This window comes from Bos indicus, chromosome 7, assembly GCF_029378745.1.
Source record: "Bos indicus isolate NIAB-ARS_2022 breed Sahiwal x Tharparkar chromosome 7, NIAB-ARS_B.indTharparkar_mat_pri_1.0, whole genome shotgun sequence".
Lineage (NCBI taxonomy): Eukaryota > Metazoa > Chordata > Mammalia > Artiodactyla > Bovidae > Bos > Bos indicus.
The window spans coordinates 89,942,119-89,958,844 of NC_091766.1; the positions used below are offsets into that span (position 1 = coordinate 89,942,119).

The following is a 16,726-nucleotide window of genomic DNA, read 5'->3' on the forward strand; positions in this document are numbered from 1 at the left end:
ATCCAACCATCTCATCCTCTGTTGCCCCCTTCTCCGCCTGCCCTCAGTCTTTCCCAGCATCAGGGTCTTTTCGAATGAGTTGGCTCTTCACATCACGTGGCCAAAGTATTGGGTTTTCAGTATCAGTCCTTCTAAGCTGTCTTACTTGTGTTGAATGCTGAATTTAGCTGTGCCAGCTGCTTTCTCCAACTTGCTTTTCACGTGGTGCTTGTGACTGTTTTACTAACTCCTTAATTTTCTTGATTTCTTGTGTCTTATTTCTTGGATTGTGTTTTAGTTTTGTTGTAACATATGTATCCTCAAATACATGAGCAGAAAACGTATGTGCCAGGTAAACTTCTTGAACCTTTGAGCTCAGTGAAACTTCATACATTGATTCCTGGCTTATAGGAATTTCTAGATTAAAATAATTTCTTCTTAAGAACTTGAAAGGTATTCTCTTTTAGCTTCCAGAGTAGCTAATGAGAAGTTTGAGGAGAAGAAATCATTTGCCTTTAGATTAACTTGCTCTTTATCTCTGAAAACTTTAAAAAAAAAATCTTGGCATTTTGAATTTCTCATGGCTGTGTCATAACTTGCTTAGCAGTTGATGGGTTGGGCCATTTTATTCTGAAGATTTTTTTTGTCTTTTTTTTTTTTTTTGAGCTGGTCTACTTCTCGTGCTTGTATGGTTTGTGCATTAATTGAGGACTCCTAGTGAAGGTGTCTTGGAGAAGGCAATGGCACCCCACTCCAGTACTCTTGCCTGGAAAATCCTATGGACAGAGGAGCCTGGTAGGCTGCAGTCCATGGGGTCACGAAGAGTCAGACATGACTGAGCGACTTCACTTTCAGTTTTCACTTTCATGCATTGGAGAAGGAAATGGCAACCCACTCCAGTGTTCTTGCCTGGAGAATCCCAGGCACGGGGGAGCCTGGTGGGCTGCGGTCTATGGGGTCGCACAGAGTTGGACACAACTGAAGCGACTTAGCAGCAGCAGTGGAGGTGTCTAGTGAGTGCTCTGTTAAGGGGTATATGATTTGTCAGTATGTAGGGATGACTTTTTGTGATATGTACAGGGAGACCTTTTGTCAGTATCCCAAGGCTTTGTCCCTAGTGGTGGGAGATCTGTATTTCATCTTTATTGTTATTTCTGTTATTCTGTTGTGTCTCCTCATAATGAGTAAATTATTATATGAGGCACCCTTCTGTCTATGAGGATAACCCACTTTTTAGAGGACTCTTGAATTTCTCTTCTTGGGATGATGGGTGAACAGCACATGGTATCACTCACAGTTGTTTCTGTTCCCCCTGCCACTGGGGGAATGCTCTTGTGAGATGAATGGCCAGACAGTGGTGGATCTGAATCCCTGAAGAGAAATTGAGCAAGTGGTCAAGCCCATGGTCCTGGCCCTGTTGAGCAAGAAGTTAAGGCAATTAGAATACCGCTGCTGCTGCTGCTAAGTCACTTCAATCGTGTCTCTGTGTGACCCCATAGACGGCAGCCCACCAGGCTCCCCCATCCCTGGGATTCTCCAGGCAAGAACACTGGAGTGGGTTGCCATTTCCTTCTCCAATGTGTGAAAGTGAAAAGTGAAAGTGAAGTCGCTCAGTCATGTCCAACTCTTAGCGACCCACCAGGCTCCTCCGTCCATGGGATTTTCCAGGCAAGAGTACTGGCGTGGGGTGCCATTGTCTTCTCCGAGAATACTGCTGCCAGAGCACATTTAGAGGTATACTTAGAAAATTTTAAAAAGTTTTAGGTTTGGCCTTCTGAAAAACATGTCGTAACTTTATTTATTTATGACTGCGCTGGGTTTTTGTAGCTGTGCATGGGCTTTCCCTGGTGGCTTAGGTGGTAAAAGTGTCTGCCTATGATGCGGGAGACCCGGGTTCGATCCCTGGGTTGGGAATATCCCCTAGAGAAGGAAATGGCAACCCACTCCAGTTCTCTTGCCTGGAAAATCCCACGGACGGAGGAGCTTGGTAGGCTACAGTCCATGGGGGTCGCAAACAGTCGGACACGACCGAGCGACTTCGCTTTCACCTTCCGTGGGCTTTCTCTAGTTGCAGTGGCCGGGGGCTACTCTGTATCTGCGGTGCACGGGCTTCTCGTGGTGGCTTCTCCTGTTACTGAGCACAGGCTCACCGGCTTCCGTAGTTGCGGTTCCTTGGCTCTACAGCACAGGCTCAATAGTTGTGGCACACGGGCTTAGTTGCCCCATGCCATGTGAGATCTTCCCAGACCAGGGATTGAATCCGTATCCTCTGCACTGGCAGGCGGATTTTTATCCACTAGACCACCAGGGGCACTCCTTTGCCTTCTCTGCTGTTGGCGTCCTTTGGATTCAGAGCATTCTCATTAGTAGACATTGTCTTGGTCAGTTCAGGCTGTTGTAAAGATTGCCACAGACTGGGTCGTGGCTTAAACATCAGGCATTTACTCTGCTCACTTCTGGAGGCTGGGAGGTGTGAGATCAGACTCTTGGGGAGAATCCCCTTCCTGGTGTGCAGAAATGATTTCTTTTTGCTGAGTGCTCACGTGGTGCAGAGAGACAGGATCCAGATTCTTTGGTGTTTCTCCTTATAAGGGCACAAACCTCATCATGAGGGTTCTACTCTTACAATCTGGCTGCCTCCCAAAGGTCCCATCTTCAAATACCATCATATTGGGCATAAGGGTTTCAACGTATGAATTCTAGGGGTGGGGATACAAGCATTCAATTCATAGCATGTATGTTTAAGGTTTTTTTGGTCCCTAGAATCTCAGTATTCAGTTCTCCCTTTGTCTCCAATCTTGGCTAGGTCAAAACTCATATGAGAAAGAAATTACTAAAACAAGTGAAATGAAGGCAGGATTTTACACAGTTGATTTTGCTTTCATGGAGCCCTGGAATTCCTATAGTAGTTGCAGTGACGTGACCCAAGAATTGATTAATTGATTGACGTGACCCGAGATTGAGAATTGATGATGCAGTGTATTGATTTTGAATTGTAGAGAACTTTTCTGTTTTCCATTTCTGATTTGTTTTCTTACGCTGCCTCAAAACCAGTTTTTACTGTGGCTAGGAAGGGTTGAGGGCAGGAGAAGAAGAGGGTGACAGAGGATGAGATGGTTGGATGGCATCACTGACTCAACGGACATGAGTTTGAGCAAACTCTGGGAGATAGTGAAGCACAGGAAGCCTGGCTTGTTGCAGTCCATGGGGTTCCAAAGAGTTGGATGTGACTAAGCGACTGAAGAACAAGAGACACCCTATATTTATGCCAGTGTTAGTAACCTTTATATTGAACTTTTAGCCTCTGAAGACATCCAATATCTCTATCCACGTGGCTGCAGAATCCCTATATAAACAAAACTCTATTAAAAATCTTCAACTGGTCAGAATTACTCTAGTGATTTTATTTCAGCCTTCTATATGAACATGACCAGTGAAAAAGCTGGCTTAAAACTCAGCATTCAAAAAATGAAGATCATAGCATCTGGACCCATCACTTCATGGCAAATAGATGGGGAAACAATGGAAACAGTGACAGACTTTATTTTCTTGGGCTCCAAAATCACTGCAGATGGTGACTGCAGCCATAAAGTTAAAAGATGCTTGCGCCTTGGAAGAAAAGCTATGACAAACCTAGACAGTGTATTACAAAGCAGAGACATTACTTTGTTGACAAAGGTCAAAGCTATTATTCTTCCAATAGTGATGTATGGATGTGAGAGTTGGACCATAAAGAAGGCTGAGTGCCAAAGAATTGATGCTTCTGAACTGTGGTGTTGGAGAAGACTCTTGAGAGTCTCTTGGACTGCAAGGAGATCAAACCAGTCAATCCTCAAGGAAATCAGTCCTGAATATTTGTTGGAAGGACTGATGCTTAAGCTGAAACTCCAGTACTTTGGCCACCTGATGTGAAGAACTGACTCATTAGAAAAGACCTGGATGCTGGGAAAGATTGAGGGCAGGAGGAGAAGGAGGTGACAGAGGACGAGATGGTTGGATGGCATCACTGACTCAGTAGACATGATTTTGAGCAAGCTCTGGGAGATAGTGAAGGACAGGGAGGCCTGGCATGCTGCAGTCCATGAGGTTGCAAAGAGTCAGACATGACTGAGCGACCAAAGAGGAAATATGAACATGACAGAGTTTATTTTCGATAATACTCGAAAAGTAAGGAGAAACTTGAAGAATATCAGAATTTTGGTGATTGTGGGTTAGAAATCTGTTGTACTAATTCCAGACTCAATTTTTATCTATTTCTATATTCAGTTGAATAAGAAAGGTCTTATAGTGCAGACGGTCATTTTAACACTTTAGGAAGAAAGGGCATTATTAGTCACTAACACAGTTCCTTAAGGTTCAGAACAGCTGTTGGCTCTGGAAGGCTGCTTGGAAGTAAAAGGTTGTGTAGTTTGTATAGTACATAATGGATGAGCAACTTTAGAATAGGAGGCATCAGACTGCATGGAAATCTGAATGAAACTGAAGAAAGGAGAATCAGAGACATGAGCTTCTTATTCTTTAGTGACCCTCTCAGCTAAATACATTAGTCTGGGATACAGCTTTTGGCAGGCATGGGGTTACTAATGTGCTGTCCCCCTTGCAAACTGTCTGAAAGCAAAGAACGACTATGAATGGAGTAGTCTGATTTAGCAGATGCTTAAGGAACCCAGACAAAAAAGGCTTGGAGACTAGGAAGTAAGCCATGGAAAATTAGCATTTTTGCTTTTGATCAGTTCATTTCATGGCCTTCTATATCTTCTTTCTTCTTAGTTTTTAAAAATACTATGTTTAGAATTAGTTCTGTAACTGTTTTGATAAATTTAAGTAGAATATGAGTTTCTCCTTTTTGAGAAGTTTCGAAGTAAAATATGTTGGTTTTTTTCCCCCTTGATGTTTTCAACAGTGTTATCAGTTTGACTCTGTGAATATATAGGGATGAGAGTGTTCATTCACAAACACGTTCTGACTCACACAGGACCATTGTGTTTTTAGTCTTTGCCTCTAACCAGTGTGCACTTTATATGCCAGTCAAATATATATTTTTATTTTTAAATTTTTGTGCTATCTTTAAAGATAAATACATATATATGTATATTATTTTTCTGTAGAAGAATAACAGTTATGTGGTTTTAACTATTTCCACATTTCATTTATTTTATTAAGTAAATGCAGTATTTCGAAGAACTGAATGTTTTATTTTACTTGATTCAGTCTACATACCAATATTTGGCAAAATTAGTTTGATTTCTTTTTTTTTTTTTCTTTTACTCAAGTGAAGTGAATATTTACCAATTATGGGACTTTGGGTATTCTTCTCCTGTATATGATTTTCAAAGCAAAGTGTGTTACATTTAAAAAGCATTTACTTTTGCCCTTATAAACGTAGCACTGTTCATCAGAAAATGTGAGCATATGTGCAGGATCAGTTTAGTCCTTGTCCACCAGGGGAAAACCAATTTCAATCACCAGTGTCTACTGCTGGTTACGTAGTGGCTTCGTATCCACATTAAAGCCTAACAGAGGGCTCTGGAGAGGGAGAGATCCATACTGCTCCACTAAGTTTACAGTTGCTTTTTAACTTAAAATCTCTATGCTTTTTGCAGTCCTATAATGACTGTCTATTCCTGCAGTCACGTGAACACTGTGAGGATTGATAAGTCGGGTTTTCGAAAGTTGAAGATTTTGATGTATCAGGATTCGTAGAGAGTTCATTTTGTGTTGTAGGGGTAAATCAACACATTTATTGTGTAGCTGCTGCACTTACAGGTCTATGTCATGTTTCAGGAAAATATTGAGAAGGACACAGATCCACAAAAGTTCTGTAGTCCTGTTGGGAAGTAAAAGTCTGGAACATGGGAAATGATGATAAGCAAGCAATATGTGAAATTTAAAGTGAATTTCTCAGTTTAGTGAGGGTAGTAGTAGAAGTCGAGGAAGAGATAGAAGAAAGAGGGCTGGAGAATCCAAGGAAATTTTCCTAGGGGAGAGGGATATTTAACTAGTTTTTAAAAGCGAGCGCATTTTGATTTTTGAGATGGTTAGAGGCAATTTTACATGAGGAAAAACTTTGAAAGTTACAGTGACGGTCAAGTTCATTAATCACAGGGACACATGATGCATTTCTTTAAACATAAAGACATATAAGTCACATTTGGAGTTGTGAATGGTCTTCTGATAGTGAGTTTTCTCTGGCAGAGAGGAGGAGTGAATGATTTGATTGGAGATGTGGTTCAGTGGAAGGGAGGAGGCAGGTGTGGGCAACTTGCTGATGTTTGGCTTTAAATCAGGGTAGGTGGGTACAGGCAGCAAGGAGGAAAAGTGGATGGCGGTACTGGGGAAAACCGTGTAACATGGAGCAGAGATGGTGGTTTCTTTTGTGCACATTCTATCCTGTAAGGTGTCTGCAACATTTATGTCATATTCAGTGGCAGTTATAAAGATCTGGAATTTTGAAGGAGAGATCCAGAGGTTTTTAGGGAGTGGAGTTTTAAGATAAAGGTCTCAGGAAGAACCCTGGGAATAATCATAATTGAGAAGCAGGAAGAGGTTAAGAGGCCAGTGCAGGAGGTTGAGTCAGGATAATGAATGAAGGAGATGGAAGTTGCCAGATTATTGGTGGCCTCTACCCATGTTTGTCTTTTCATTCAATTGAGACTTTAAAATTTTTCTTAAAAATTTCTTTTCTTTTCATTTTGTATGGTGTTTTTCTATCTGTTTATTACAGTTGGAAGCTGTGGAGTTGGTGAATATAGTTCCCCCAATCCCACCTATAAGTCCTAGATTTGGGGAAATCCAAAATATTTCTTTGGTGGTTACTCCAGACATTGCAAATGGAGAAATTGGCTTTATTAGCAATCTTCCAATCATTTTGCATGAGCCAGAAGATTTTGCTGCTGAAGTGGTAAGTAGACTTTTTCTTATTGATGGGGCATATTGAGTTTGAGATAGAGACTTTTTTTTGAGGGGGAGTCAGGTTAATATAGAGTTAACAGATCTTGAAAAACTTCACCGTTTATAGCAAGCCTTCAGTTTGTAATTTGACATAAAGTAATTGATGAATGTGTGATTTTTTTCATGTTTTTCCATATTTGATAGAATAAAATTAGAATTAATTGCTTACAGGAAAAGAAGGATAGTATGATGAGGCTGTTTTCAGCTAGTGCTTGTGACATTTGATAAAGTAATAGCCCAACACAATTTTTTTTTTTTTAATTAGCCAAATCACATGTACCACAAGAATCCTTGACTTTTTCCATTTCCAAGCACTCCTCATACTTGCCTTGGGCAGGATTGGGGTGGTGTCCTATGTTTGGTGGTGAAAGTCGTGGTGATAAAGTAGGGGATATAAAATCTTAGGAATTATATATATATATATATATAATATATATATATATAATTTATATATATGAATATTTCTGGATACACACACACACACTAGCATGTTCACGCATATGGCACCTCTCCCTGCCTGCCACCTGGTTGAATTTTCCTGCCATCTGTCTAGAGACCACTCTGACCTTTGACCATGCCATTCCCTGAGCCACAGTCTGTCCCTAAAACCCTCTCAAGTTCCCTCACACTTAGATTTGATTTAAACTGATTTGTGGTTCAGGTTAGGAATGTGTATAGAGTTGTTTTTGTTACCAAAGCCTCATGTCAAAATACGGTGACCACAACTTCTTTTGTTTGTGTATTTGATTCTGTGAATTGGCAGAGAAGCTCAGTTTTTCAAGATGGTTTTGATTTTTTGTATTTTTCATAATACACTGTTTTCTTCTAAAACCTCAAAAGCATTCAGTTTGAATTCAGCATTCTGAAAGAATGGTTTGTTCTTACTCATCTATCTTACAAAGCTCTACATGTACCATTCCATATTTTTCCCTGGAGGGAAATGAGCTTCTAGGGCAAGTGTTGGTCTCCCTGAACCTGTATTCTTCTCCTGGGAAACAGCAGAAGAAGTGAGAATTTCCCTTTGTTTGTCCTATTTGCAGCCTGGCCATGCCCACTCCCTTGGGGTGATTCAAGGGCCCAGCCCTTTCTTGCTGCTTCTTTTTTTTTCCAATCTTTTCTAAGAATCTTACTTTCTTGCTAGTATCCAGCCTTGACGGTTGCTAGCCAAATTAGGAGAATGGTTAGTGAGGAAAATATCTTCCATGTTTTTCAAGATGGCCTATGTTAAAGGGCAAAGCTCAGAGGACACCTTTTTTAGGCGCTTAAAAATAATTGCATACCTACTGTTAAATATTTGTTTATATTCTTTGCTTGAAAAAACTTTATTATGATCCTTTTCTTAGACATTTTGAAAGTGTGCTGTACTCAAATGACACTACCAAATACAATTTGTTTCAGAATTATTATAATCGTTTCCATTTATTTAGTTCATGCTATGGAGAGACACTTTACTCTTCACCAGGAACTTGCAAAATAGGGAACCTCTAGCTTCATTTCACATGTGGAAATTGAGGTCAGAAAGGTTAAGTAACTTGCCCATGGAAACTCAGAGCCCTGATTTGAGTATCAGCATTTGTTTGGTTAGAAGCATTTCTTATTTTTACTTGTATTATTATTTTCTTATTTTCCCTCTATGACTTTAGGATGCATTTGATGTAACTGTGTACTTCCCAGATTTATTCGCAAAAGCTTATTTTTCAGTTTGTATTGTGATATTAATTCTCTTTTCAGAGATTCTCTGATGGAGATTTACTCTTTAACTAAATTGTTCTATGTTTTTCACGGTTCTTTGGCTCTTAAAATGAAGTCTTTTTGTTAAGACAAATCTCAGGGTAGGCATATTGTTGGGTGGGGGAAATTTAGTAGATGAATTTGACTAGCAAAAACTAATATGAAGTAATTAAATCTTATAATTGTCATGTGTAGAAAGAAGCTTGTTCAGTTGTGCTTTTAATAGCATTTTAATTGTTCGCTTCTCTATGCAGAGTGCCTAAACATTCATTTAGCGTGTGTCTATACTGACTGAAAAGCTTAGGTAGTTTGTGAGCATGTATTTCAGAAGAACTTGTTCTGTTTTTTTCTCTTTATAAGGTATGCATTCCCTTACATCGGGATGGAACTGACGGCCAGGCTACTGTCTACTGGAGTTTGAAGCCCTCTGGCTTTAATTCAAAAGCAGTGACCCTGGACGATATAGGACCCTTTAATGGCTCTGTTGTGTTTTTATCTGGGCAGAGTGACACAACAATCAACATTACTGTCAAAGCTGATGACATACCAGAAATGAATGAGACAGTAACACTTTCTGTAGACAGGTAATAGCGCATTGAGGTAGCGTTCAGTGACATGTATATGTTCATGTTCTCTGAAATAATTTTATTTCTTTTCTTCAGGTAAATTATGGAGAATAATTCTTTTTCCATGTAAAGTAAAAAGAAAAAATTAAGTAGATAATGCTCTGCTGACCTGACTTTACTGCTGTTTTATGATGGCTTTTGGTTAGATCATAAATATTATGATATAGTGAACTGTTATGCTGATATTTTTGTGAAGAAACATTACATTGAGAATTTAAGGTATTAGGTACATCTTAAGCATAGCTAATATGTTGCTATATTCAAAAAATAGGCAGCAATAAATGCAAAATGTTAGGTTAGGCAAATAGCTCTGCTGGCTTCATTTTTATCAAGTAGGATTAAAACTTTTGAGTGAGTAAAAAGAAAGTGTTAATATTCATATAATGAAATTCTCTTTTTTATATGGAATTTAAATATTAAATAATACTTTTTTTCCAAAGAATAAAAAAATAATACACATTTAAGGGGTATTTTTAAGTAATAGTGAGGATTTACTTAACATTTCTCAAGTAAGTGATTTAGATCAGGGAAATATCAGGATCTCTCAAAGAGAATTTTTCAGTAATTCATGAAATTCCAAAAATAAAAAAATATTTTGCTTAAGTGGTTTTAATTGAGTTAAAATTAAAACCAGCTTATCTACCATAGATCTCTAAATTAAAGTTGATACATATTAAGGCTAATGTGTGATTTGAGGACTTTGCAAAATTTTCGTTTTAGAAACAATAAAATTCATAGATGAATTCAGTGATTCAATAGGTGTTATTTTGCACTATTTTAATCAGGACTTTGGTGTGCTGCGATTCATGGGGTCGCAAAGAGTCAGACACGACTGAGCGACTGAACTGAACTGAACTGAAGTAGTAATAATCATTTTATGTAACCCCTGATCCTCTCCACATTTTGCTTTCAGACTCTTATAGTATTATATAAATACAAACACATTTAATAAACCTTATGAGTAGTTTTTATTTTTATATGAAAGGAAAAAATTCAGAATATAGGGAACTAATCTGTTGAATGTCTGCTGTTCATTTTGTTTGCTTTCATAACCACGTTGTTTCTTTTTTTAAAATAAAAATTAAAACAAAACAACAGCAAAATAGGCAAACAAAGAAACCCAAAAAAGCAAAAACCAAATACTGTGTGCATGCATATACATAGAGACACACACACACAGAGTCTAAATACTTACAGTTTTAATAAATATTTTACATTAAATGTTTTGGAAAGATATTTCATATGATAAAAAATTAGTGAAATGTAATGAAATGTAAACTGAAAATTATTATTTTTTCACTTATATCCTTTTTTTGTTTAAGTTAGATTTGAGTGCTTATTAAATCAATGGCCTGTCTTAAAAAGAAACTAAAGAAAAATGAACAGCAGTTATAAACCAAAGCGGCAATAATCTGTAGAGACTTTGTTAATTCATTTGAGAGTTTCAACTCTGAACTAAATGTGTAGCAAGTTCATAAGTGACTACTCTTCATATTCTTTCAAAATAGTCATTTTTAACCTTATATAAATCTTTGAAATTAACTAAATAGAATTTTAAAGTATTTTTTTCTCTCTCTCTTTCCTGTGGGTTAAAGTAGTATGCAAGAAAGTATAAACCACAGGGTAGAGAATTTCAGAAGTTATTGATTCCTCTTTCAACTGGAATAAATTACTTCAAATTCATACTAAATTTTTTTAGCTCAATTAGTAACTAGCACATACTTGTATTATCTACATGTGCGTGAGCAAATTACAAATCAGTATTCTAAGACATATTAAAATAAATGTGACAATCAAATCCACAATTAAAATAAGGTATTTTGTCAAAACCTCCATCTCAATTTTGCAAATTTTTAACAAAACTAAAAGAATGAATGAATGCTAGTGTGATTATAGTAAGTTACAGTAAAATATTGCAAGAAATATACTCTTTTGAACTATTTGAATTTTTTATCATTTATATGCAGTACTTCAATTAAAAAAAAAAAACTTTTGTAGAAAATATTGCAAGAAAACACTTTATTCTGATATCATTTGTGATTTTCTTTTAATGTAAAATTCAAATGGAAATTTGGTATATTTCTGTTAAATAGAGATAAAAGTTGCCCTAGTACTGAATGATTTATGATGCTTTTAATACCATACTAATTAAAAATATTTTTAAGTTCTCTCCAGATCAGAAACAACTTTATTATGCCAGTTAATTTCAGGAAAATTTGAGACATATGTAGAATATATAACTCCTTATTTATGGTATTATTTGACTTGAAAAGTGAAACACTAGGGACTATATACTCTGACATGTTTCTCAAGGCTGTTTAAAAATGCAGCACATTGGAAACCTGAAAAAGTGTTTATATTTCCTGATAGAAAGTTATATTTAAGTAATATTTGTCATAATTAGAAGATACAGTGATATCTTTTGCTTTCTTAAGTATATTCCTGTGCAACCGATGAAAGGTATATATTTCTCTGCTGATAAGACTTTTTATTCTTTCCAAGAATAACTGGCTTCAGATCTGAGGCTGTGGGTTTTTTATTATTTTTTTTTGAAACCTAATTAAAACTACTAAGTAATTATAAGTCAGGCTGAATGAAATTTGCTCAGCTGCTGGGGTTTTGTGAGCACGCACAGTGCTTGGCAGGCTCTAGCGCCTTGGAGCGGGCCTGGAAAGGAATGTCTTCAATGGGTCTTGACATGCTGGCTGGCCGTGGGGTCATCTTCCCTAAGTGGGAACTGCCGAACCTCTTGCTGGCATTTGTGAATAGCAAAGAACCCAGTGTGCGGAGTTCCCTTCAAGTGAATATGACCAGCTCGTGCGGGGGGGGGGGGGGCGGGGGCAGGGGCAGAAAAGAAAGGCTTTCTTGAGCTTTATTTTTACCCTGCCATTCCCATTTCTAGCAGCATTAGTGAAGTTTTGGCAAATACTGTCTCCCTTCCCCCTCTCCCCTGCCCCACACACACTGTCTTCTGTGTTGGTTGACAGGGTAGAAACCGAAAGGTTTGTCGTGTTCTTTGGGTAAGTGTACCGAAGAATGTCTGGTTTGCGGTGATTCAACATTTTGTTTTTGCATGCCAGTGTTTTGGACAAGGCTTCGGTTCTGCATGACTGCCAGCCCTGGGAAAGTTCGCTTGTCCACCTGCTTGTACATGCTTTGTGTGTCCATTTATCTTCTAATGATAAGCTTAGCTGAAGGTTTTGTGTGTGTGTGTGTTAGTTTTAAATTATGAATACTATTAAGATAGCTGATAAAAATTTTGAGGATTTATGTAATTACATATTTTGAAGAACTTAAAAATTTTAGCTTTCCTGATAGTGTATGTATAACCAAGAAAACAATTAGTGTCCTTTGCTTGTGCCATTCTTACTTAACAGCTTTTATGAATCTTGTGGTTGTTTCACAAAGAATTCAGAAGCAGAGCGCTCATTTCTTCCATTGATTTTTGAGTGCGTTTAAGCAGTTTCTTGCCTGCATTCTCTTTGTTGTTGTGTAAAGAACTTTTCAAAACTTTGCCTTTTTTCCAAAAGGGTAGCTTTTTTTAAGAAAGCTTAAAAATAAGTTCATTTGTTTAATGCTCAGAATGGATTTTTATATTCATTCTGATCCTGTTTTTGTCTCAGCTTATATGGACATAGGAAGTTTTAATTAATAAAAATATTCATTTAAATGAAATATGGGCAAGTTTACTATGAAAATAATAATAATAATAGAAAAAGCCTAACTGCCTTATTATTTTGATTATATCTTCTGTGGCCACTAGTATGCTAGGTATTGGTTGGCAGATTTCCAAAAACTGGGGAAGGATGTTAATTCAGATTCTCTGTTACACAGGAAGTGTGCTGTTCTTTCTACATATTAATTGTGGCTGCATTGTAATTTTGAGGTTTGATCAGGGTACTTTTTGATTCAATAGAACGTGACATTTGGAAAGGTTTAGAAGAGCTTGTGGGACTGAGAATTCTCAGAGTATGCTGGCTTTTAAACCCTCAGAGCCTTACAGTTCTAGTCCCTTTGATCATTTTAATTATAGATTGAACATAAAAACCAGAAATAAAAAAAGCATCTTGTTTTAATATATTCTTTTGAGATTTGTATAGGAATTGCTATAGCATATCATATATTTCAGATCCATTCCATTCCATTTTTCGTGATGTCCTACTTCTTCTTTTACTATAAAAGAAATATTATCTATTTATATTTATTATTTATAATATTTCTTTTATAATAAAAGAAAAAGCATAAGGTTAAAGTCAGGGTGAACAGAATCATACTGAAGGTCATGAAATATTTCTAAAATCTAATCACAACTTTATTTTTTGGTCAATGTGTCTTGCTTTAGTCCAAGCAGTTATCCAACTTGTATTCAATTAGTATAATCTTATGTAATGAGTTTTTAAAAAACAAATTCAAGTGTATGTAAAATTTAAGGAATTTTATTTAAATTACTTTAAAACTATGTATTACAAGTTAAATTTCTCTAAAACTGGAAACAAGTCTATAAATTTGATACTACTTTATAAAATATATTTAAACTTTCAATTACTGTATTTTTAATATATATATGCAGTGTTTGTTTTCAATCAAATATAAAAGATATAATGAATTCAGAAAGAGGAGTTCTCCCATAAGTGTTATCAGTGACACTGTTTTGATCTTATGTGATTTTAATATACTTAAATTTAGTTTAAGTTTTAACTTCTAATAACCTTCATATCCATTATCTGAAAGTGTTATAAATATTGTAAGTAAGACTTCAAATTCAGAAGTAAGTCTATAGTTAGTGGATACCTTTCCCCTCACTGTTTTCTCCAGGGTCAGTGTGGAAAACCAAGTGCTGAAATCTGGATATACGAGCCGTGACCTAATTATTTTGGAAAATGATGATCCTGGGGGAGTTTTTGAATTTTCTCCTGCTTCCAGAGGACCCTATATTATAAAAGTAAGTATGAAAGAGACTTCAATCTGTTCTGTACTCACAACCTCAGAAGAGAAATTTCAAAGGATTTGAACTTCTGTTGACTTTTTTCCCTATCCTTTATATGGTACTTTACTGGCAGGAACATAGTCATCATCATTATTATTGGTATCATCATATAGATAACATGTAATTAGGATCTGTTATGTTCTAGTCACTGTTCTAAGCAGTCTGTGCTATATTTCAGTGTGAAAGAGACACATTGGCACTTCTAGCTGAGCCTTACACAAATTGCTTAAAGTTGTGATGCAAACCTGTTCAGTCTGAATTCAGAGTGTGGGATTATTTTTTTTTAATGCAGTTTTGAAAAAGTACTTTCCATTTACACTATTGCGCAATCTCGTCTATATTCCCCACGCTGTACACTTTGTCCTTGAGCCTCTCTTATAGCCAGTAGTTTTTACCCCCTATCCCGACCCCTCTATTGCCCTCACTCCACTAGTAACCGCTAGTTCTCTGTATATGAACCTGCTTCTTTTTTGTTATATTCGCTAGTTTGTTGTATTTTTAGATTCCACGTTTACGTGATATCGTACATTATTTGTCTTTCTGTCTGACTTACTTCACTTAGCATAATGCCCTCTATGCCCATTCACGTTGTGTGTTGGTTGCTCAGTTGTGTCCCACTCTTTGTGACCCCGTGGCCTGTAGCCTGCCAGGCTCCTCTGTCCATGGGATTTTCCAGGCAAGAATACTGGAGTGGGTTGCCATTCCCTTGTCCAGGGGATCTTCTCAACCCAGGGGTCGAACCTGGGTCTCCTGCATTGCAGGCAGATTCTTTACCATCTGAGCCACCAGGGAAGCCATTTGGCAAATGGCAAAATTTCTTTCTTTTTGATGACTGAGTAGTATTCATTCACACACACACACACACACACACACACACACACACACACACATCACATCTTTACCATTCATCTGTTGATGGACACTTATGTTGCTCTTTTATCTTAGCAGTTATAAATAATACTTCCATGAACATGGGGGTGCATGTATCTTTTTGAATTTTGTGAAATTTTTTTTAAGGAAGGAGAATCTGTAGAGCTCCACATCATCCGATATAGGGGAGCACTGGTTAAGCAGTTTCTACACTATCGAATAGAGCCAAGAGATAGCAATGAATTCTATGGCAACACAGGAGTACTGGAATTTAAACCTGGGGAAAGGGAGATTGTAATCACCTTGCTGTCAAGATTGGATGGGATACCAGAGGTATGGGATTTTATTTTTTTCTTGTGCCTTTGTGGAAAGTTGATAATATCTACTATGTTATGAACATAAATAGTTTGAATGTTGGCAAGGAAATACAGGAAAGGAAGCAGGCAAGAAAAGATAAAGAGAAGTATACTTATGTTTGGAAACTAAAAAACAAGCTTCAAAAGCAAAGTAAGAGTCATACCAATTTGAATTGTCCATTCTTACATAAAATGATAGCCCAATCTGAAACTTATGAGTTTTCGTCTCCTTTTAGCTTTATATATGTTAAACATTGTTTTATATAATCTGTATTGACTGAACTTTCAGGATGTGGTTTCAAACTGAAGAAATTTTTCTGTAAAATTACTCTTTTAAAGAAAATAAATTTAAGTTTTAAATATATTAAGAGAACCAGATATTGTTCCGTTATGTATGTACATCATTGCATATGTAACTTTTAAATTAATTTAATTTTATTAGTTTAAATGACTGGAACATCATTATAAGATCCAGTCTCCTTACTATTTTAATGTAGTAACGTGATTTGTCTTTTCCGTTTTTGAATAATGTATATTTATACCTGATATCTCTCTTAATTGATGGAAAAATGTTAAAAATTAAAAAAAATCAGCTTTGTTTTTTTCAGTGAGTGCATCGTTGTGAAAAATTGATGGTATTAATATTTTTGAATATATATTTTTATTTGCTCTGAAAATTTCAACTTTTTATTTTTCCTAATTTGACATGCTCACTTTAGTTGGATGAACGTTATTGGGTGGTCCTCACCAGCCACGGTGAACGGGAAAGCAAGTTGGGAAGTGCTACAGTTGTCAACATAACAATTCTAAAAAATGATGATCCTCATGGGATTATAGAATTTGTTTCTGATGATCTAATTGTTACGATAAATGAAAGTAAAGGAGACAATATCTATAGTGGTAATGTATTCTACTCCTTATATTCCATTACTCTTTACTGAAGAAAAAATTTGGTGTTTTTAAATTTATTTCTTTAGTAGATAGTTATTTTTAGTTGTCCAGCTGCTTTAAATTACACATGGTGTAGAAATTAGTGTTTTAAAAATCATATTTAAGATTGTAATTTTTATTTCTTATGCAGTATTATGATGATGGTGGCTCAGATGGTAAAGAATCTGTCTGCAGTGCAGGAGACCTGGTTCAGTCCCTGGGTTGGGAAGATCCTCTGGAGAAGGGAATGGCTACCCACTCCATTATTCTTGCCTGAAGAATTCCATGGACAGAGG

The 16,726-nt window shown here is 36.7% G+C and overlaps 1 protein-coding gene and 1 non-coding gene across 2 annotated transcripts in view; both read left to right on the plus strand.

Annotated features, from left to right (window-relative positions):
- ADGRV1 (adhesion G protein-coupled receptor V1) overlaps positions 1-16,726 on the plus strand; it is a 543,203-nt gene that overhangs the window by 43,001 nt on the left and 483,476 nt on the right. Inside the window, exons 10-14 of the mRNA XM_070794032.1 lie at positions 6,704-6,880; positions 9,022-9,245; positions 14,103-14,229; positions 15,292-15,477; positions 16,220-16,400. Coding sequence (XP_070650133.1) covers positions 6,704-6,880; positions 9,022-9,245; positions 14,103-14,229; positions 15,292-15,477; positions 16,220-16,400 — 895 coding nt within the window. The remainder of the gene's footprint in view (positions 1-6,703; positions 6,881-9,021; positions 9,246-14,102; positions 14,230-15,291; positions 15,478-16,219; positions 16,401-16,726) is intronic.
- On the plus strand, positions 1,821-1,893 carry TRNAH-AUG (transfer RNA histidin (anticodon AUG)). Its single transcript has one exon. It is a non-coding gene; the product is annotated as a tRNA-His (tRNA).